This window comes from Tyto alba, unplaced genomic scaffold, assembly GCF_018691265.1.
Source record: "Tyto alba isolate M040663 unplaced genomic scaffold, T.alba_DEE_v4.0 Super-Scaffold_41, whole genome shotgun sequence".
Lineage (NCBI taxonomy): Eukaryota > Metazoa > Chordata > Aves > Strigiformes > Tytonidae > Tyto > Tyto alba.
The window spans coordinates 17836525-17859650 of NW_024881317.1; the positions used below are offsets into that span (position 1 = coordinate 17836525).

At 40.1% G+C, this 23126-nt stretch overlaps 1 protein-coding gene across 1 annotated transcript in view; it reads left to right on the plus strand.

Annotated features, from left to right (window-relative positions):
• The window catches only part of KLF13 (Kruppel like factor 13), a 35123-nt gene extending 25558 nt beyond the window's left edge, over positions 1-9565 (plus strand). The window contains exon 2 of the mRNA XM_009975935.3: positions 3872-9565. Coding sequence (XP_009974237.2) covers positions 3872-4164 — 293 coding nt within the window. The 3' untranslated portion in view covers positions 4165-9565. The remainder of the gene's footprint in view (positions 1-3871) is intronic.
• Positions 9566-23126: the final 13561 nt, after the last annotated feature.

Here is a 23126-nt window from a genome sequence, read left to right on the forward strand (position 1 = left end):
ACCACTGAATTTGCTACCTCTGTTAGATGTGGTTGAAGGTAACAGAGACATTCAAAATATGTTGGACAGACACACAAAAGTGGATGCAAAAACCATGATTACATTTTGCTTGTTTGGTTACAAAATGTCACCCCCAAAATCATTAACTTAAAACTAACTGGTTTCAATTTGTAAGAATTTGGAATTGTGAGGCTTTGGAATTTTTTTGATCCCTTTTTAAATACTCGATAAAGAAACCACTATTCGTGTAACATCAAAGCTATGCATTATTCTCTCTCTTGCATTCAGAAGGTTAAGGTCTTGTTTTCTGGCTACGCAAAAGGGATTGATTATAAACAAGGGAATAACAGAAATTAAAATATTCGTAAGTACAGATCAGTGCTATCAAAGGATGACACTTTATCTTTTTTTTTAAAATAACAGCCAATCGCAAGAAACACAGTCTGCTTAACTGAATGTTTTTTTCCCAGGATAGCATTTCCTCTTTTAGAGGATGACTGCTTCAGTCACATCTCTGTTTAACTGTCTGCCTCCCATCCTCCCCACCCAGCCTGCTGATCTGTGTTTCCAAATATACCCTTAATATGAAAATGTAGAAATATAAGAATAGCATGCAGTGGCATGTTCAAGTTTCTAGTCTGCTTTCATAACAACATTCAATGCTGTTCTGCAAAGCAGCAGAACAGATTAAAGATCACAGAAAGCTGTTTCTGTCTTACTGTTTCTGGTTTTGCAGGCACTTGTGGAATTCCCAGGATACAAATTTCTTTGTTACTTCACGGCCTTGGCGTATGCTTGGAGATGCTAACATAATGTGCAGAGCTACTGCATGAGTTAAATTGAAAAAATAGCCTCCAGTATGTGGTTTGACTTAATAATACTCTAATCTGTAGGGCAGTGGATATCACATTTCAAATTTTTCAGATACGACTGCCTAATCTTCACATTGTAATTCTGAAAATGGTTGGTATCACAGGTGTCTCAACCTGTTTTGGCATTTCAGTCATTAATAAGTTCTATTTTAAGCATGCTCAGGCCTACACAGTACTTAGTATAATTTTTAATTGCTATACAAATGCTGGATATCATATAGAGGAATTGATGAAGTAGGAGTGTCACTATATAGGCGAGGATTCCTTAAAACTATGTGAGGATTAGGGTAAAGTCAAGAATGCACTGCAAGTATGGTACAAATTAAGCTTAGTAGACAGCAGATCTGGTTCACCATCTCTGCAGTTTCTATTTCCCATAACTACATACAGTTGTCTCAGTGTATATAATGTTTGACAAATATAGAATAGTACAAAGGACCTTTATATATTATCATAAGAACAGGCTGGCTCTACTTGCTTATGAATCCCTTCCAACAAGAGAGGAGAAATGCACTTTTTTTTTAAATGGTGTTTCTATAGCCCAGGCAACTCTGGCAGACAACATAAGTGGCATGAGCAGCTAGGTCTGCCACTGAAATGAATTCATAAGTCAGTGCACCTGCAGATTTTATGTACTTTTACTCAGTGAGCACTGCAAGTTTCTTAATGCAGCTTTACACACATTTTTTTCTTTGGACTGGGTGGAGTTCAAGAAGAAGCCAAAAATTGTTCTTTCTTGTGTAATTTTCAGTTAAGATCAGTTGAACTTAATTCTTGAATGTGATGTTTTTCCATCAGCTTGTGTAACTCTAAACACAAGTTATGTGATGTCATGTGCTCTAGCAGAGGAGCTACAAAGGTTACAGTTCAGTGGGACTTGGAACATGGAAATCCAAACCTATTTAAAACTGTAAAAAATAAATTTTACAATATTCCTTATCTTTAAAAGACATATCTTGCCTGCCTCTCTGAAGAGTAAAGAAACCTGAACTGTTTTTTGATTCCTTTATTTTCAAGCATCTTTATCTTTTGGAGACTTAATTCTCTTTGAGACCTGCACGTAATGCACAAAAGTAGTGCTGCTGCCAAGACATAGTGTTAAGACTCTCAGTATACATGTTCACATGCTTGACATGTTTCCTGCAGTATTTAAGATATTTTATAACATTTTCACATTAATTTATAGGATCAAGTTCTACAGCCATTGTGAAAAGGTAAAATTCTGACTTCAGCGTTGCCTAAGATGGAGCTCAAAATCTTTGTTGTGCTGTGTACAGCCACTTTAATGGTGAAAGCTCTTTGTGGAGTACAACATGTCCATGGGTTACTGCTTATGCAAGAAAGTTGCACTGTGGCTGCATGTTCCCTAATGAGATTAGGCAATCAATTCATATAATCTCTCATTCTGTTGATTGCTTTACTTCCTGTAAAAGGGCATTTATATAACTTACCTGCACAGAAAACCACATCCCTTCTGTTTGAGAGATGAGACTGATGACAGTCTGTGAATTTCCACATGTGGTTTTGGAGCAGCAGCTAGGTCTTGTCTTAATTAATACCCCACAGCAACTTTGTTCCAGACTGTGTACTAATTTTTTATGAACAGTAATGACTCTCGTATCTGCACACAAGGCATCCAGCATTTCCTCACAACACAGCTTTTCTTTCAGGAGGTATTGCTAAACCTCAACAAAGCTGGGAAGCACCCTAGAGAACTTAGTACCACTCCTAGAGTGATGCCAGCTGTCAGAGAGTGCATGGAGGGGAAAACTACTTGGCCAAGAAACTTAAAGGCAATTACCAAGAAGATATCAAATCAAGACTATAGAGGACTGAGGGGAAAAAGTAATTCCTAGGAAGGAGAACATGGGACAGTAGAGATATAGTGGAGTAAAGGCCACAGTTTCTTTGGCTTAGCACACAAGTTATCTCTACTATCATCAACAACATCAAATCAGGCAGGTGAGTAGGAACCTGAATGTTTTCATCCAGATCTGATGTGCAGTGGAGAGGAGAGGGGGAGATAAGTTGTGTAATACCTTCATCACCTGACTGTTAGTGCTGGATAACACAGATCTTAACGAGCCCACTCCAGAACCTCTTCTGTCATTAGGAACTGGACTGTCATACCTACTGCTGGCTACCAAATGCTCAGCGTAGAAAAGAGCAGTTGATGCCATGCTAACTAATTAGCAGAAAAGGTACCGTTTTCTTTTGCTTCACAATGTTGTCAATAGCAGAAGCAAAACATTGGCATGTTAGCTCTTACCTTCCTTGTCTGAAAGCAATAATTTCATGAGACTGTCCTTCTAGTGAAGAACATCTGCTGACACCGTTTGTAATGCAAACAAACACAGAGAAAACTAACTTGAGCAGTAGAAACATCCAAGGGCCATTACCTTACCAAAAAATGCCACAGCTCAGGGATAAGAAACTTCAGTTCTGCAGGCCAGATCCAACTCTCAGACCACATAGCAAATGCAAGCAACACAGGCATGGTTGTGGAGAATACAGGGTGAGAGCCTCACATGAAGTGCCTCAGAATTGCCATTTCACCATAAGTGGTTTTTTGATAGCTGAAGAGAGATAGTTCTTCACACCTTCTGAACTTCAGCATTGAGTTATTCAGACATAGGGACAGCTTGGGGGAGTAACTGAATAGTCTGTAGAGCTCAGTACAGATATTGTCAAAGTCCAGAAGTCAAGTCCAACAGACTACAAGAGATATGAAATGTGACATCTGTGAAAGGATCAGAAGCCTAGCATCCCTGAAGATCCATTTATCAAAGAAGGTATAGCTAGTTTGATTTACAGTACTTTTTAGTGTGTTGGAATTCCACAGTGTCCTCCTGTCTGGCAGAGCGTAACACCTTCTCCATCCAGTTATTGCCAACTGGCATCGACTTTGCTCCCAACCTTCCTACTCTAACCTTTGTGTACAAAAAAACCATGGAAGACATTGCTAACCCTTCTAATCATGCCATGTTTACTTTCTGCAGGTGAACGGCCTTTTGAATGCAACTGGCAAGGATGTAACAAGAAGTTTGCTCGCTCTGATGAGCTGGCCCGCCATTACCGCACTCACACTGGAGAAAAGAAGTTCAGCTGCCCTCTCTGTGAGAAACGTTTCATGCGCAGCGACCATCTGACAAAGCATGCCCGTCGCCATGCCAATTTCCACCCAAGCATGCTCAAGAGGCGAAGTGGAAGCAGCTCAAGAACAGGGTCTGTCAGTGACTACAGCCGCTCAGATGCCTCAAGTCCGACGATTAGTCCTGCCAGTTCCCCATAGACCTACCTGCACTGGATGTCAGCACTTTGCCTCTAATACCTAACGTGGAGTTCTGTTTGTGTTGCACACATTAAAAAAACTCTGTCGCTTCCCCTCCTCAGTTTCCCACCTCCCTTTTTTTTTTTTTTTTTTTTCAATCAGTAAATAGTTGCCTCCCACTGCAATTTCCAGTCAAATTTTCTTCACCCAACCACACAAGTGGCTATTCTAACCTCATGGACAGACAGACTTACATGTTACACTTAGTGACTCCTGCTGTCTCAATATTTCATACATTTTGCAACCATTTACAGATCCTCTTGATTATTCTTTATAAGAAAATGAGAAAATCTAAAAAAAGAAAACCAACCCATTTAATTCACCTCAGGTGTCAAAGTAGTTTTGTAAGACCAGATTGCACAACACGAGCACACATACACTTACAAATCAACTGTGTTGGATTGTGTCCCCCTTCTCCTTTCTCAGGGATGGATATTTATGTTACACAATAATTACAATGAAGACACACCCTAACCGCAGCCTTACTCTGTAAATATATTTGCACTCAGAAGCTTTTTGTTGGGTTCTTTCACACACTGGGGAAAAAATAAAAAACAAACAATACAAAAAACAAACCAGTACTGGAATGTAGTACCAGACTCTTCCATTGTTTGTTTTCCTGATGATATACCTACACTGGGGAGTGTCCAAACAGGAGTCTTGTCTTTCTTCAAGCTGCCCTCTGCTTTTGGTAGCAAGCCATCTTTTTACTTCTTGCTGAAGATTCTCCAAAACCAACTTCCTATTGCAAAAATCTCTGCGAGGTTGATAAACTTGCTTGTTTGTATGTTTCATGCTAGATAAAATTCTGAGAAAAAATTCTAAACAAGATGCCTTAAGTAAATAACCTGAATCACAAGGAAACATATTTACACTGGGTAACATTTTATTGCAATGTGGCATGGAATCTCGGAGGTATTCTGTCGTCACTCTCTCCAAGTTGTTAAGCTCTCTGCACTGCCTGTTCAGTATGGGACCAACAGAATATTAAGATCAAACCACACTGACTTGAACAATTTTCTTTATTATTTTTCTCCTTTTTTAAAAATTAATTATGGAACTAACATAGCTGAACCAATGCCCACCAAAACTTTTATCAAGGTACTTACGTCCTGTACAGCTGTATCTTAGCAAGACAGATTGGCTAAGACATAGTTTCTGCATCCTGCTGCATCACAATCGTGGTCACGGATAAAAGGAAGTGAAAATCATAAGATATCTCTGACTGGAAAAATAAAATATGCATTTTTGAGTTTTAAAATAAAATTACATTTTAGCTCATCACTACTACAAGTTTCTCAAAAACACACATACCAGCATAAAGTACGTTCATTTCTGAGTAACCGCTTAATAACAAAAAGGGAATCTTGGCTAGTTTTCAATAACTTTCAAATATTTGACACTAGATAGAGCACTAGGAGGTAGATTTTTATGTTTCATAAGGTAGAAAATATAGTAAAAGACCGGGAACATTGTGTTGTACTGGAGACCTCACTGGCAGCAAATATACTTTCCTTTGTTTGGCTGAGTCTGATGGTGCATATCATAAATTCAGGTCCTTTTGATTCTGGAATTTTTGGGGTTTTCTTGTTTTTACTGTAGGGTCTAAATGCAGTTAAGCATAGCACAGTGAAAAGAAACACTCTGTGCCAAACCTGCCACTTGATATCAAGTGAATGCCTCCAGATTCCAAATGAACCTGTATCTTACTTGCTGCTTTGCATTGATCCAATTTTGCAAGTTTTTATTGTACTGTATATTAACTGTGAGAGGCTAATATAGATTTCCAAGTAGTGTCATAGGTACTTCAATGGTATTTACATTATTCCTAATACTGTGCATTCTATTCGTTGTATGGATAAATACTTAGAGACAGTTCAAAGTGCAGATATTTCAGTATTTTTTTCAAGTTCATTTGCTTCAGATTTCACCCCTATAAAATCAGAGTTTTCCCCTTTTGAATTGAAAGTCATGTGAGGCACAATTCCACTGTTTCATTTCACAGAAAATGAAATAACATCATAAGGGTTTTCTTCAAGTCAGCAAATATTGTTGAGTTTGTGTGATGAGCTGCCTAACCACTGTGAGTTAGGGGAAAGCCAGATCTGTTTGCCTCCATAGATTTCCTCTTTTCTTTTTTTCTTTTTTTAATAAAAATCTCATCTACTGAGATACACAATGTTAACAATTTGATACAATTCAGGTAACAGGAATTCACATTCCAATCATTTCTGTAACTGCTGAAAGTGCTCTTGTGCTGTAGTTAGTGAAGAGACATTTAAGATACCTAGCTAAAGGAATTCTACACGTCAGCTGCGTCTCATGCACATACTTCAGAACAAGTCATAAACACATTTTTCATGATCATTATACCTTAATAGAGGGATATGGGGGAGGTTGGGGGGTGTGGGGTGCATGTATGTGTGTAGGGAGGAACAAAAATCAAAAGGAGAACTAAGTATCAGCAAAAATCATAAGCTTCATATTCTAAGATCACTTTGATGTAAAATCATCTTTTCCAACAAGAGCATCATTTAATCTTTAGCAAAGGAGGAACCGCTCCAGTCCATTTATTTAGGGCATAATCATTCAGCATGTATCAGTGGGTGCATTACAAACAGTTTGTTTTAATAGCTTGGAGAAAGAATACTTGCACCAGGTTTTATTAGCATTGAGATTACAGGATATAAAGATTATGGGACAACCTATTCTGAGTGACGTAAGAACTATGTGATCTTTAACTCAAACAGTAAAGTAAGCATTTTATGTATATTTCTCATAGATGTTGCTAATAATTCTCCAAGTTTAAGCAGAAAAGAAAAATGGTTCAAAATCTAATGTCCAGTTCAGCCAGTGCCTCTAATGAGAAGGCTGTGAGACTGTATATAGGCAACATAGCTATGCTTTCAAGAAATCCTCTGAAATTTGTCATTAAAACTTTTTTTTTTTTTTTTACATCTTAGCTGTATATACCTCAGTGTGTTAGGCTGAACAGCCAAATTATTGTGTTTTAAAAACCTAGCTAGTTTTAAGTATCTCCAGTAAATGTGTGATATGTGATAGCATTAGGATAAAATGATGAATTCCAAACCACTAGTAGTTCCCAAAACTGAATGTGAACAAAACTTCTCGTAATATTTTCATATGGAGAGTATTTGGAGTTTTCTAGCATCTACCAGATGCTAGAAAAGAAGCAGAAGAATCAGCAAGGTCATGACTCCATTCTCATGATGGTTCCTCCTGAGTTTTGCAGATGTGAGAAGTCTGAACAGCTCAAATTATGTTTTGAAATCTGGGTGCTTATCCAAACTAAACTCAGATTTTTACCCTTTTGTTGTTTCACCCAGTGGTATAACCTAAACCAGTCTCCTGGCATAGCAACAAACACTGCACATTCAGGAAATACCGCTCTGGCAAGGTGCAGATTTCTTCACAGTCCTCCATTTGGAGGAGTGTGCATCTCTCTCCTTCTGCCTCCTCCTTTCCCTGTGCAGTCAATTGAACTGAATCCCCACAAACTACAAAATTGCCTTAATTCTTTTTTTCCTTTCATTTCAGAATGAAATTTACTTTTATTAAGAAAGCCCTGAAAGTTTGTTTCTTTCTTTCCAGCCATGATTCTAGCTTCCTCTCTAAGAGTTGAGTTTAACTGCCTTCTTATAGAAAATGGGTTCAAGTTAAAATCATCACTTCACTACCACCACTCAACTGAAACTAAAGATGCTCTTAGAAACTCACTAACCCCTTCCATTAACCTCATCCTGTGTAAAGGCCTAAAGTGCATTAATGGCCACATGAATTCAGTTTTCATCCTGCTTCTTAGAAAGCAGTCCTGGTAAACTCCTGGCAGATGGATTTTATTGTGAGATTTGTTTATATTTTCAAATTAGTTGTTCCTTGCTTTTATAATATATGCATAGTATCTGTTTATGTTACATAACTGCAAAGGTATATATTTATAACAAGTCATCAGAAACCTCTGTTTGATGGTAACACTTGATTCCTGTATGTATCCTACCCTCTTTAAGGCATTAACCCTTGCAATAACTTTTATCTCTGAGAACCTCTGTACACCTTTAAAAACTCATTACCTTCTATCCAGACATTCAGTGCTGTCTGTGTTTCATGCAGCCAGGCAGTAAAATGCTGTGTGATGAGCTTACCTGTGTCTAACTATTCACATTCACAATTGCCTTTCTCCAGTTCTTTGCCATGAATTCCACAATTTATACTGGGTGAATTGCACTGTTGTTTTGGGGAACATGGTTTGTGAAGAAAGAACAAGGAAAATGAGCTTTGCATACTTTGCCTTTTCATTGTCATTTCATTTACTAACTTCATCAGGTGATGCCTACAAACTGACTTTCAGGTGCTCTTTTACTCCATCACACCATCTGTTTGTGCATTGGGTGCTAACATACAGTCTATGTCAGTGAATGGTATGATGAATGTCTGTATTTTTAACTCTTTTGGGGATAAAGCTATAGCCTTAGGCAGAAGAAAATAACCGAATTATCGTTGTTTACCCCATAAGCCAGAATATAGAATTCAAAAGCCCATCTACTGGTATAGGTTTTTTTAATATATATATATATAAAAATATATTTATACATATGGATTTATATAAGCATGTACACATATATATAAATATGTATGTATGTGTATATTGTATTGTACATGTGTGTATACATAAATACACAGCAGTGTGTAGATACTACACACCGAATAATGAAAGGATGTCTACAGAGCAAAAATTGGTATCCATTTCATTATAACTTGTGATGGGTCTGAAGCAAAATCCTAGATCCAAACACCACTGCATTTGGAAAGTTTAAGCCTGTTTTTTGAGATTTGTGGTTGAGTTTCATCTCTGGCTACAGCTGCAGTTACTTGTGTATATATGCATTCTGGGGGACATGTGTGTGCTCGCTCATGTACTTTTTCACAAGTGCATGCCTGTGTGCATGGCAGAGAATATGTGTGCCAGTAAGTGTGCACGTGTTTACATATATACTTCCAGCTTTGGTGAACTATAATGTTACCAGTGTCATCTTCACTTGTGCAGTTTTATCAGCAGCACATGGATGCTTCCATGGGTCACCTTTCAACTCCTTAAATCACTACATTGAAGTATTACAGTTGTACAGTTATATGTTCATCTATTCTTGCTCTGCTGTAACTTTTTATGTATTTTGTACTGCATAGATTATATATTGTGATAATGTCCTATGCAACAACAATAAAAAAGGAAAAAAAAAAAAAGGAAAAAGGAAGAAAATTAACAACTGTAAAATATTGTCTTAACTTGTATGCATGGGTAGTGACGTTTATGTTTTCCAAAATAAAACTTATAACTATGAAATACCGGTTTTCTCTTAATTTCCTTCTCTATGTATCAGTTAAAAAGTATAAATTCTTAATATTTCTGTTGTTTGAGGCTTGATATCTTGTTTGTTATATTTGTTTAAATTTACACCCAGTGCTATTGCTTAAAATGGGATTTTTTTTAATCATTGAAAACTTCTGCGATGTTTGTTTTGTACTCTCCTCTGCTTTAACCAGTATTTTATAGTTGCACAGTGAAATTCCTTTCTCAAAGCTGGTATATAATGTGTTTTTCTTTATAAGATGGATATGGGATTAATATGCCTTACTTAAAGGTCAGAGTCAACCATCCTTTCTTTCAAAGCCCAGTTCTTTGGAGATTTCTAGTATGTCTCTGCAAGTGGCAATGTCCTATCAAAACAGTAGTAATTTAATCTCACAGCATCCTGAAATGTTCTTTCCTAATTTTAAATACAAGGAAATTGAAACACAAAAGATTTGAGTGACTTTCTCAAAGACATGAGGCAATGGCAGATGTGTGCCTTTATCCTCCCTTGAAAGTAACACCACACCCCCAGGAAAACAATTTTGTGCCCTATAATGAATATCTGTCTATAGAACATTATAACCGATCGCAAAAATAATTAAAAACAGTGAACTACTGTTGAAGGATGAGAGCTAAAATATCCTTACTAAGCCAGGGGCAATTGTGGGAATTACTTTAAAATTAGTACATTTTCTTGTGCAGGGGTCATGAAAACTGTTCAGAACAAATAACTTGAAGAGCCATTATCTTTAATAGCAGGTTTCCCCATGTATTCATTACAATGTTGAACTGTCAGTGCTACTTGTTATCTCTGACCGTGCACCGTTAGCTTGTACATCTGTATGTGTCTATGATCAACTGCTATTTTATAACTTACACAGAGGAACTAGCTAAATCACATAAATGCTTAATTAAGTTTGTGCAGTATTTAAGGGCTTGATATCTGAGAATAACATACTCTTTGCACATGCAGTGGATAATGCTGACTCTTTTATTACTGAACCCTCACTGGAACAGAAGACAAAATGCTTCTGTCCAGCAGAAAAACACAGGTTTGTTTCATTCTTTTTTACTAACATTAGCATGATGGGGCCTCTCACTGCTTATTCTCAATGTCTGTGTTGTAACTGGAAAATCCCAGTCAGAGGACTCTCTGAAACATTCAGGTTGTGAGAATCCTTAGGCAAAAATCTTGATAAACCATCTAATACCTGAGTGAGTTGAAGCTCCCTTGAGCCCTTGTCTGTCAGTCTGTTGAACTTCCATTTCAGATCCACTGAAGTAACTAACATCACCCTACCGCTGGCAGTCTTTCCCTTAATGCTTCCTCAGATGTCCTCCCACCCCATTCACAATTCTTAGTTCAATCTTCACCCTTAAACAGATAGGCTAGGCAGTTGCTTCAGAAGTCCAGTTGCTTTTTGCTAGTATGGAAAGGGTGTGACATGTCTAACCTCTGCTGCTACTCAGTTTTTTGGCCACTTGCTCTATCTGAATTCACTGTTTGTACTAGGGGGGAAGGTTTTGAGGGGTCTTTTTTGACTGATGCTGGAGAAAGTTGATACAGACTCTTGCTCCTCTTTTCTGTGATGGAATGAGTCTGAAGTTTCTTAAAAATACAGGTCACACCACACTTCTGGCACTGTGAAAACAGACCCTGAAGAGTAGTAGATCTGAAGTCCCCCTAGATGAAGGATCCACCTCATGTTTGATAACGGAATAGCAAATGTTGCTTTTTAAACTTTCTAGAATAATGAAAAGAGAAACAAATACTTCTAAAACAGGATATGCATTTTCAGTTTAAGTATAGAGTTCTTGTGCTGGTATGGTAATGTTATGTGCCTCCCCACCCAGACACCCACACTCTGAAACGTGTATGTTAACACATTCTTAGCTGCAAAAGAAACTTCTCCTCTCAGGTAGCTAAATGTATGGGTTTCTGTCTTGCCTGTGACTAAGCTTTTGCCACGAAGTGTTGATAGGCTTGGCAGTAGTCTGACAGTTCAGAAGAGAAGCAATAATACTACCAGAATTAGGATGGGATTTTCCCATTGACATTTACTTGTGTATCATTTCTGGCTTCAAAGCAGTCCACCTTAAGGTTCATTGCCCCAGCTTTTCAAGGAACCGCACCCATGGCATGCTTTGCTAGTTGACTGCAAGAGATTAAAGTGACATAAATACAAATCCACAGTCAATAGAAACAGAGAGAAAAGTGAGAGAAGATGGAGATTGAAATAAAAAAGAGGTGAGGACAATGAGACAAGCTGAGTGTTTCTAGCAGCTGACCAGAAAGGCTCATATGGCACCAGAACATGCATAGGGCTTCCTAAAGAATTTCAGATCAAGCAAGCTGGGCAGCATCTTCAAAGATGGCCAGAGATCACATGAGCTTTTCTAAGAGCAGTAGAGGAGGTAGAAAAGTGAAACAGTAATTCAATCAGGCAAGCACAGGTGTCTAGCTAGCTACAGTGTGTTGCTGGCATGGCTATGAGAATAGAGAGGGAAGGATTATTTTCATAGATTTCTCAATCCATGCACCAGACAAGGGAGGGGAGTCTGGTTGCCCAAACATCTGAGCAGCAAGAGGGAAGGAGTGAAGCTTGAATGAACACTGGCTTTGGGAGCCAGATTCATGCTTTGGGCAACTCAGAGAACAAGATTACATTAAACAAATCTGGAGGAAAAAAAAAAAAAAGTGAAGAAAATAACTGAGTAAAACTTGAGTAGGGTTTTAGGCAAGAACAGGCCCCAAAAGTCTGCTAACAAAACCTAAACACTGAGCTTAGTAGTAACTCTACCTCACCAGTAGAAAAAATCTCTAGAGTGTAATTTCTGCCTCATCATAATTGTAAATAAAGGATCAACCTGTCCTATCTGGTTAGCACTGGCAGGAGACAGATTTAATCTTTGGTTCCCACTGGCTGGAACAAATGCTCAACAGGAAAAGAGGGGTTAGCATCAGGGGCTGGGCTGAGAGGCTCTGAGACACTTGCTGGCAGGTCTCTGCTGAGCTGACATTTCTTCTCTGCATCACTGTATAAACATGCCGGCCTGAGCACAACACAGCAGGTCTGAGCCTGCTGCACTTGGACTTGTAAGGTACACTGCACAGGGTCACAAAGGCTTACACTGCCCAAGCTGCTTGTTCAGAGCTAGCCCAAGTGTTCTTCCCAAGGCCCACCAGCTGCAACTGGGACATTTCCCAGAGGGAAGGTGCAATATGCCAAGTGGGTGGATGAGAGAACACCATGGAGAAGAAAGGCCCAGTTGAAGGACAAGAGAGATGGTGCTGGTCAGAGGGAGAGTTTGAGGTGTATAGCAGCATAATAAGAGGAATGATATAAAAAAAATGTGGGAAACAGATGAAAGGTGCAATAAATGGGGAAGGTAAGGTAAAGAGGGGGAAGATAAGTAGAGAAAAATGAGGAAGGATTAGAGGGTAGGGCAATTTTATGTAATTTTCTAGAGAAAAGAAGAAAGGCCTAAGGCGCAAAATCCCAAAGGGTGTCTAGAGGAAGAGAAAGATAGTTCACGTGGTAGCATTTCCAACAGCTTAGAAGGTAAGGCATGTCAGTGAGTAATAAACAGGACTGTGTGTCTTTAAGAGACCAATGTTTGTGTTTTCCCATGCTCTCCTATTGTGGAAATAACTTTCTGAGTCATTTCTCTGATCCTGGAGACAAACTGAACAGACACAAAACATAACAAAACACAATAGCAACGGGAAGAGAGAAATTCCTCCCTCCCCCTTCCACCACACATGCATTTTATGTCAGCGATCTGGATGCACTCAAAGCCTCTGAGTAGAAGAGAAACACGGCACAGACCGACAATCTTGTTTGTTACACACTTTTTCAATCAAGTTCACCTTCACCACCACTGCATAAACAGCTAAAACTTGGAAGCTACACTTCCCCCGTCTGTTACTTTATATATGTTATACAGTCTCTTTGGTTGAAAGTCTTACCTTCCCAATTTTCCACAGACAGTGAACTGCAACAGGAATTTGCAAGCTTTTTTAAACTTCAAAGCTTTGCACTTCAAAGACCCTGAAATTTTTCTCCCAAGCCTCATGCCCCATCCTCTGCAAAAAAAAAAGATGTCATTTTGAGACTCTCTCTCAAAACGCCACATTTGGAAGCTTACGTACATCTAAAAAGCAACATCACAGCTATGATCTTCCCAGAGAGCAGTAATGAGATGGGCACCCCGACAAGTGGCTGGCCCCAAACCCAGGCTGTATCAAGACTTCCTACACCAAAATGCAGAATTACTACTGATCAGAGCCGAGACGAGTCCATTTTCTTTGTTTCCTTCTTTAGCTTCTATTATGGTGCTGAGAACTATCTCAAACCCTTTGATATTATGGACAGTAAGGTCCCATGAAGTTGCAAGGCCTTACAGGTTTGGTTTAACACGCAACCTTTGTGTTGGCTTTGGAAGTTGTAAAACAATTCCCAAGCTTTCCCACTCCGGGGCTGCCATGCAAACTGCCGTTTGCAGCCCACTGGGAGGAACAGTATGACTTGACAAGAAGAAGGAAGAAGAAAGTTTTCTTCATGACTGCCAATCCATCCTTTACTGCCGCAGTGAGCCTGCCCCCAGCTCGCAGGGCTGGCGCCGAGGGAGATGCCCGTGCTGCTGGCAGCAGGCGTGGGCTGGCTGCAGAAGGCAGAGCAGGTTGGCAGGTGGCTCAGAAGAAATGACCTACATCCACCTTCCTCCCTGTGGGAGAGGAGTCACTCTCAGGGACTGAGGGTTTGAAAGCAGCCACAGCACTCCCCAGCTTCTCCAACCCTCCCTGAAGACTGGGTAAGGTATGGTTTCCCCTTAACGTGCTCTTGCAAGCAGCTCTACTAAATAATCCCGGTGAGCTAATAAAAGGCAAGCTGTCCTGGGTTGAGTGAGTGGTGGAGTTTTTTGGTGGCAGGGGAGGGGGCTATCGGGGGTCCCCCTGTGAGAAGCTTCTCGAAGCTCCCCCAGCTCCACGTCAGCTCCACTTCTGTTTGGGAAATTGAGCCAATCAGCTGCGCCTCTGCGATAACGTATTTAAGAAGGGATGTGGTGACGGGCAGTGGGACTTGTGAGGAGGAGTTGCTGCAGCTACATGAACACCAAGGTCAGTGGAGGAACGGAGGAAGAAAGGAGAGGGGAGGTGTGCTGGAGCAGAGACCCCCCTGTATCCTGTGGGAGACGGCAGGGCGGCCCCCCCCCTGCCACCCATGAAGATCTACGGTGGAGCAGACATTGATTTATGGCCTGTTGTTCCTGCCCGAATGATCAAGGTTCTGTGCCCGAAGAAGGCCGGGGTCTCATGGGAAAAGGTAGCCCTGCTGCTGTAATTCAGTGCTGGGAGGATTGCAGCATGCGGGGGAGTCCCACGCCGGAGCAGCTTGGGAAGGGCTGCAGCCATGGGAGAGAATCCAGTTGGAGGAAGTTAGTGACCCATGACGGAGCAGTGTGGGGAACGCTGCGGCCCATGGGAGGAATTCAAGTCGGAGAAAGTTTGTGGAGGACTGTCTCCTGTGAGAGGGGGACCACGATGGAACAGGAGGAACAAGTTCTGGACATTCCCCTCACCAAGGATAAGGGAAGTGGCAGCACTGACTGCACCCCCCATTCCCTGCCCCTGCGCCACTGGGGGAGGAGGTAGAGATATCGGGAGCAGAACTGAGCCCGGGAAGAAGGGAGGGGTGGGGGGAAGGTGTTCTCAAGATGTGGCAATGCTTCTCACTGTCCTACTCTGTTATGTGTTGGTAGTGTCTGTAATAAATGTATGTTCTTTTTTTTCTTCCCCTAACGAGTCTGCCTTTTGCTCGTGATCATAAAAGGGGGATTTTCCCCCATCCCAGTCCTATCTTGAACCCCAAGCCTGGCTCTCTGTCCCTTCTCATTGCCGGAGGGGAAGGGAGAGAGAGCTGCTGCATTGTGGTTGGCTGCCAACCAGGCCTAAACCACGACACAAGCCCAGGAAACAGAAACCTTGTGGAGGGTGGGACCACACAAACAACAAGACTGGGTGAATAAATCAGGCCTTACTGTTGGCTTCCCTGTAAGAAACCTTCCATTAAGGCTCCACTGGATATTTCTGGACTCCACCTGTCTATTTTTAGGAGGGATAATTCATGCCGAAGGAAATAAGGAAAAAATCAAGCCTTAAGTCCAAGAATGGAGTATTTTATATTCTCCACAAAATCACTATGATTATGGAGGGCTAAAAAGGAAGGGTTACATTTCAGGAGTAAAAATATGCTACAAGTCACTGTAGAAATTGTACGTTACATGCTGTTTGCTAAGCAAGGGAAAGCATTTCAAGAAGACAGCACTTCACCACTTAGCTGCTATTAAATAGGAGTGAAGGCACAGCTGAACACCAGCTTTAAAATGCAGCTGTACTCTGGCTGTGTTTATAGCTCTCATCTCTGCTGAGGCTCTCAGCTTCTCTGCGTGTTGGGATCTGGCTTTGGGAGGGGCTGCCTGGGACCTTGAGAACAACCGGCACAGGCTCTGCCCAGTCTCGTGCATGAAGTTACGCAGTAAGAGAAAAATCACAGCCAAGTTACGTAGCACCCTCACCAGGTCCTAAAAATAATCTGCCTGAAGTACAGGGCTGTTATATGGCTGGAAAATCTGTTTTATGAACAAAGATGGGGGTTTCTCAGAAAAAACCCCTGCCCTCTTGGATATGGGAGATGAAACACGAGAGAACAATGTATGCAATGCTTTCAAAATTCAGCTATTAATTTACTGATAGCAATGGTTTCTATTCACATCCCTCAGCATTACAACAGTCTTCTATCAGTGTTAATGTTGTCATTGCCTGGAGAAGAAAAAAAGCCTTTCCTCAGTCATCAATGTGTTCACATTCCATCTCACTCCAAACAGCAACTGCTTCAGAGCAGGGTCTCTGCTCAGCATCCTCTGCACAGCACCTTGCAATCGACACAGACATGAATGGCATCTTCGCCCCTCTCCAAGGAAAAACACTCTGGCTCCATACTATTCAACCACAATTCACATTCACCATTACACACACAAATTTTTATACTGTAGGGGTCATCTCATCTTAGACCAAGCCCAGCTTGTAAATTCCTGACACCACAGGGAACATTTGTGTGAAATATCTAACAGAAGTGGAACATGTCAGAGGGCAGCTGTCATTATCTAAAGCAGCACCTCCCTTTTAGGTCCTTCTTTGCTTTGGAGAGTATGACACAAAAATTAACTTTTTAACTTAGAACTGCCATTTCCTGTAAGCATGACTGCGATCGGGGAAGGATTGTTGCTAGGAAAAATCCCTGGGAATTATTCAGTACAATTTCCTAATCATATCTTTCCTGCCTGGGAGACACTTGCCCCTGTGTCTCTAAATACACAGAACCTCTTTGCAAACCTTTGCAAACAGATGAGTATCTGTTTATTTCTAAGCTCAGGAAGGCAAATCCTATGAATGATAAAACAATTGGAAGAATAAGGGCATGCTACAGAGTGTCTTTTCTAATGAATGGTATTTCTAATTTTAAAAAGGTTTTTAGATGTGACAGGGTAATGTGGATATGAACTACTTGATGCTAGCCACATGTTAATGATATGACGCAGTATACAGTAAAAGTGATGCTGAAGTATTTGCATCTTGTATTTGCTTTCAATTACTTTGGTAATCAAATGTTACAACAGTACTGTGCATAAATCTCAGAAGCCCAGATGCATGAGATATTTATGCTACAGCTAATGAGCTCCTGGCTTCTCTGGTAATTTCCTCAAAAAACAAGAGTCTGTGTATGAACAGCAGAAGCCAAAGGCAAAGTGGACTTGCTGCTGTACAGGTTTAATCCGTTACAAAGATACACAGCCCTCTCTTGACTGTCCAAATCTAAGCCAGAGGCACAGCAAATACCTCAGAGGCCACCAGACGGCAATGAATTTAATTGCCACATGGAAAATGAGCTCAGTGTGTTCATCCAGCTTTCAGGTGACAAGTACCTAATGGCCACCACTGCCATCGACATCTGTGGGTACCTCACAGAGACACACGTGTGGAGCCAACATGAACACAGGATAGGCGCTTTCCTCCTGCGCCAGATTCTGGTCCAGATAAAAGAGCTTGATGCTGGAGCAGAATCAGCACTGCCTGCCTATAAGCACAGCCCTGCCTTAGAGCTGCCTTTCTTCATGGATGCATCCCACTCCCTCAACCCTACAAATTCTTTAGTTCTGATGGCAAATTTATAACATGCTTGGTAACATATTAACCAGCCTTCTGTGAAGTGTTGGATACTGTATTAAATCCCAGCTAGAGCCTGGAAGTCATGGAAAATTACCAGCGCAAGTGATGAGTCATCTTTTCAAAAAGAAAGGGCTATGGAGCTGGTCAAACTTTGTTGAAAAAGTCAGGGAGTAGTTGGTTATTTGATGTAGCTGCATATCCATAATTTGAATTTATGTCTGGAAACAACTTCCTTTTTTTTTTTTTTTTTATTTGTAATCGCTTAAGTTAAAAAACTTTATTTAAAGAAGAAAAGCAACAATTTTTATGCAAACTTTCTGCCAACATTTAAAATCCTCTAGATGGTACACTTGCCTGTTTTGTGTTCTCCTGGAATACTATGCAGAAGACAAGAAGTCAATAACAGATTTTACAACCGACTCTGACACCAAGTTAAACTCATGATTCTTCTCTGTTCACATAAATTATGTGGTTTGGAGAACGCTACCCGTAAGCACTGCAAAAAGGGATAGAGGAGTTTTCCCCTGCAGATACATTCCCATTGCTTACTGATTTCTATGTTTTGTACTTACCTTCAAGTCAGGTTCAGTTCTAGAGCACAGAAATCGAAACTCCTCCCAACTGTCTAGGCAGGAAATTGGACTTCAAATCTAAAGGGACTCTCCTGTATTGTTTATCAGTATGCTGAAACTGTTGTGCTGGGGACACATACAAGCAACAGAAAGTGCCTACAGAATGGCAGTTGTGAAGATTTATTCTTCCTGTGCTGTCAGCATTCACTGTGGGGCAGCAGCACCTGGCGACCTTCTGGGGCAGCTCACACAACTGAAGAGGCAGCCGGGACAGAGCAGGTGACAGATACTGAGCTGACAGCAGCATCTGCCTCAGGGGGAATGAGGTTTGATCTAATGCCATCTCAGACGGCATGGACACTGACCTGTGGAAGTAAGGATCATCTGTGAGGTTTAACAATAGATTTCATGGGGCCAGACTGGCTGCTTGCTCTCTCTGCAACTGTGCTAAAGAGCTTACTTGCTGCTCCTACCTATCTTACATAGTCAGGAACCTATGTAGGCAGCTTTCTCTGGTCTCCCTATGGTAAATATACTCACATACTTGGTAATTAAAATGCATCAGTAACTGGGTCCTACACTAGCCGCTGCCATTTACTCTGTCTCCTTCCCACTCACTTCAATTCAATGATCATGGTTTTTTTTATTATAATTGTCAGATGAAGTCTAATGTGTGGTATTTTACATTTCAAAAAAATTTGAATATACCATGACTTACATGCTTTTGAATCTTGCATAAGAGGTATGGATACTTGGGTCTGCCTTGCTTTCATTTCAGTCACACCAACAGTTTTCAACCTTTGTAGGCATCCTGAAGATTATTTGCTGTAGAATGAAGAAAGTAAATTCAGTATTATTCTGCACAGCACTGAGACACATGGCTTTTCTATTCAGATGGTTCTGTGGCCTTCTTGAGTGAATGGAGTGACAACATTTTTCTGTACAATAAGACATTATTTTCATCTTGCAACTGTAAAATGGGGTACAACAGAGGGAGGACAGGAATCCTTTAGGAATATCTGCAGCCCCAGGAACTCAGATAACTGCCTTGGCCTTTGCTTTATCAATTATATTTCTCTTAGTTCTTATGCTGCATGTAGCTAGACATTTGGGGAAATGCTATGGTCACAGTAATAATAATCATCATATTTTATGTTCATGTTTTGTCTTAGATTCACAGCAGTTTGTGCATTTAGATTAACCATTTAGCAGTCTTGTAAACCATTATTATCAGCTCCCAGAGTAGCCCTGTAAAGTATGCTTTCTCCTTAAAGTCTTCATTGTCCCTCCTAGGAGATACGCAGCTGGCATGTCAGCAACAGTTTCTACTTCTGTTTTAGAATCCTTGTGCCCCTCCGAGTTCTCCACTCTACCTACCTCTGGCCTTTTTTTTGTTTCTAGATTATTGACCCTGAGGGGCAACATCTGCAATGTACTCTCCATTAACAGTATGTCCCGATCTGTGACTCATTCTTCCCATGTGACAACTGTGATACAGATGCTTTTCAACAGTGCAATTCCATTTTCTCCATTTCTGACATACAGTGAAATTAGACAAAGGAGAATCAGCCCCTACAACAGGGAGGAGAAACTAAGTTTTTCCTACATGACTGGTACTTGCTCTCGATCTGAGTTTTATAGCCATGTTAGGTTGCTTAAACTACTTTAATTTTTCTTCCTCTCAGTTAGCAATATTAACTGCTTTATTTCAGCAAGGCATCCAAGTTAGGTGGAGCTTTGGGGAAAGGTACTAAATTTGTTCCTTAAAATGCACTTTTTTCTTGCAAATGTGGTTACATGAAGAAAGACATTGTAACTGTTGTTATAAGTAGAGGGAGTCTTTCAAATGTGGTGACAACTCAGGGTGATACATAGATTTATGTAAGGAGACTACAGAAAGTAGAACACATGAGGAAAAGCCTGTAGAAATACTGGGTAGATGTAAAAAACGGAAGACCAGAACTATAAGCAATGAAGAATAACTTGGAAACAATTAAGAAAATATTAAGAGTGAATAATGAGTGAAAAGGTTCACTGTGAGGTGGAACTGTTTCACTGAAGAAGGGTTTAGTTGTAAAGTACAGCCCCACAGTATGAAGAAAGCTCTGGTTTTGAACCCAGTTCTATAAAGTAAAATCAAGTATACACTTACATATGGTTAATTTTGTAAAGCCTTTTTGTTTTCAAGCTAGTTACTTACTAAATTATTTGAAATATTAAAATCCAGTCAGATAACCCATGTATGAAATGCTTTTTAACGGTTCTAGTTACAGGGCTGTCCTCTAGTTCTAGGGTTAAAGTTTACTCAGTCAGTAATCATCCTTGAAATTTACTGATCTTATAAATGGCAAGGTTTAGAAGTCTGACTCACTTGGGGGCTCCAGAAAACACTGCTTCTTATAAATATTTTTTAGTTACACATGGAGGTTAACTAACCATCTGTGCAGAAATCAAACAAATGAAAATTAAAAAAAAAAAAAAAAGAAGGTTTTCCTGTAGCAAAGATGATTTCTATATTTAAACAACATTAGGAGTAAATTATGTAACTTTTTTGATAGGACTTGAAGTTACCAGAAATCAGGTAAAAATGCTAGTTAGTTTGGTGAGGAAATAAAATGTCACAGAAGAAAATTGGAATCACTTACAACAAAGCTGACAGGCAGAGGAAAATTCCTTTTTATTAGCACTCTGTAGATGTGGGCTGTTTCTTCTCTATTCATTAAGGAATCAAATTTTCATTCTATGCTATAAAAAAGAAGCATCTATCACCATTTTCCTGTACAGTGGTATGTGATACCAATACTGCTCCCTGCATCCCCACAGCAGGAGACCAAAGATGCTCAACTGGTAACCAGTGTCCAGGGGTGACTGCAGTGCAGGTTAGTGCAGTGAGCAAGCCAACAGAGAGGGAGGGTCACCCCAAACAGAGCCATTTGACAGGGTGACTGAAAGGACGTCATTATTTACTAACACTGGCTTTCCTCTTTAAAACTTTTTATAAGAGAGATTAGCAACAAACAGCATAAATTAAAATGCTGTTTTCCAAACTTCTGGATTGATTGAACACTCATCCATGATGGTTCTGAGCAGAGAGTGAAAAGGAAACAAATCTCTAAAAGAAGCTGAGGGAATCGGAATGATCGGATTTTGGCCAGGATGCCAATCAGGAACGCCATGCAATGCTAGATTTCAACAAGTAAAGCCTTATGTTGCTTTAATATCCTTCCCCCAGGGAAGTCTCAAAGTGTTTCTTGATTGTAAATTCCAGTTCTGCAAGTAATTCTGCCCTGTGCTTTCATGAAGCCCTCCTGGAGTTGATAAAGCTCTAGAAGGATTCAGGAATCTGATCATATCGAACAAATTGCATGACTGGGGCCTTTGAATCAATAAAAAAAGGAGTACACAAGAATTATTTCATATACCACTGCAATAAAGGTAAAAGAATTCCAGTATCAATCAGCCAGGCAGATAAGTTTAATATTACAATGTCCTTACATTTAAGAACCATATTCCTAAAAACTAGTCATGCCAGTTAAGAAAACCATTCAGTAAATGCACGGATTTGAGCAAGTCCATAACCTCTACTGAGTTAGGTAAGCTGGCCCTTAGCTTCTTGTCTGTCTTTAGGTTTGCACCAGGAAGAAAGGAAACCCTAATGGCAGGTTGGCATATTAGTAGATGGAAATCTTTGAGATCTGTAGAAGAGGTAGACATACTCAAAGATTCTTTTTATACCCTCCCTCGCCCCCCATTTTACTATCTGATTTATCCCCAATTCAAATGCAAGATTATGTCAAACACCAAATATCCAAAGTAAATGCATGCTGTGAACACAGGCACAATAATAAAATGGTAAATATGAAGCTTGATTCGAGAACGAAAGAATGGTAAAATTAAAAAAAAGTCAGTATTATGTTATAAAAAACAGGCCCTTTCAAAACTTTTTAGATTACCTGTGAAAATTAGAAGTTTACCTGATAAACAATTAATCACCAGTCCACTGTCTCAAGAAAGGGCCAGCCCTACATTAACAAATTGTTTTATCAATCACCAGAGGAAAGTGCTTGAAAGAATTACTAGTAGTATTAGGAGATTAAATGACTAGATGCTAATCCAAAGTAATCTTCTGGACTTCTCAGTAAACTGGGTACAAACAAACCAAGTGTGTTTGGCAAAATCAAAATTAATTTAGCCATTTAGGAAAAAAACCAACAACTTGGCTATACTCACCAGAAGGAGGACTCTAGCTCACGAAGCAAGGACTCTGAAAAATACTAGGTCATGGAGCAGCTGAATGAGAGTTCCTGGTACATCTTATGGCCAGAAAGACTAAAGACATCTTTGTGAATAAATATACAATAATTTCAGTTAGGAAATAAACTTGTACTGAAATGCAAACACTATCAATTCATCTATAGAATGAGAGACTAATTCAGAAGAGAGGCTGTCTAATACTCTCTGCAGCAGAATCTGCCTGAATGAATTCTTGTTGGAGCTGGAGTGTATTTCACAAAAAGCTTTCAGTTTAATTCAGGTATTTACAGATCAAGGGAGATGTTAAAAGGCAGGAGAAGACTTGAAGCACAGGCATGAGAAAGATTACATTCCAGGAACTGGAGATAAGCCTTTGCAACAGCCTTGGAAAGCACGATCTGCTTAGCCTGACACAGAGGAGGTTAAGGGATGGCCCCATCAGAGGGTACAAACAATTCAAGGGTAACAGACAACTCAATCAGACAGGAGTGAATGA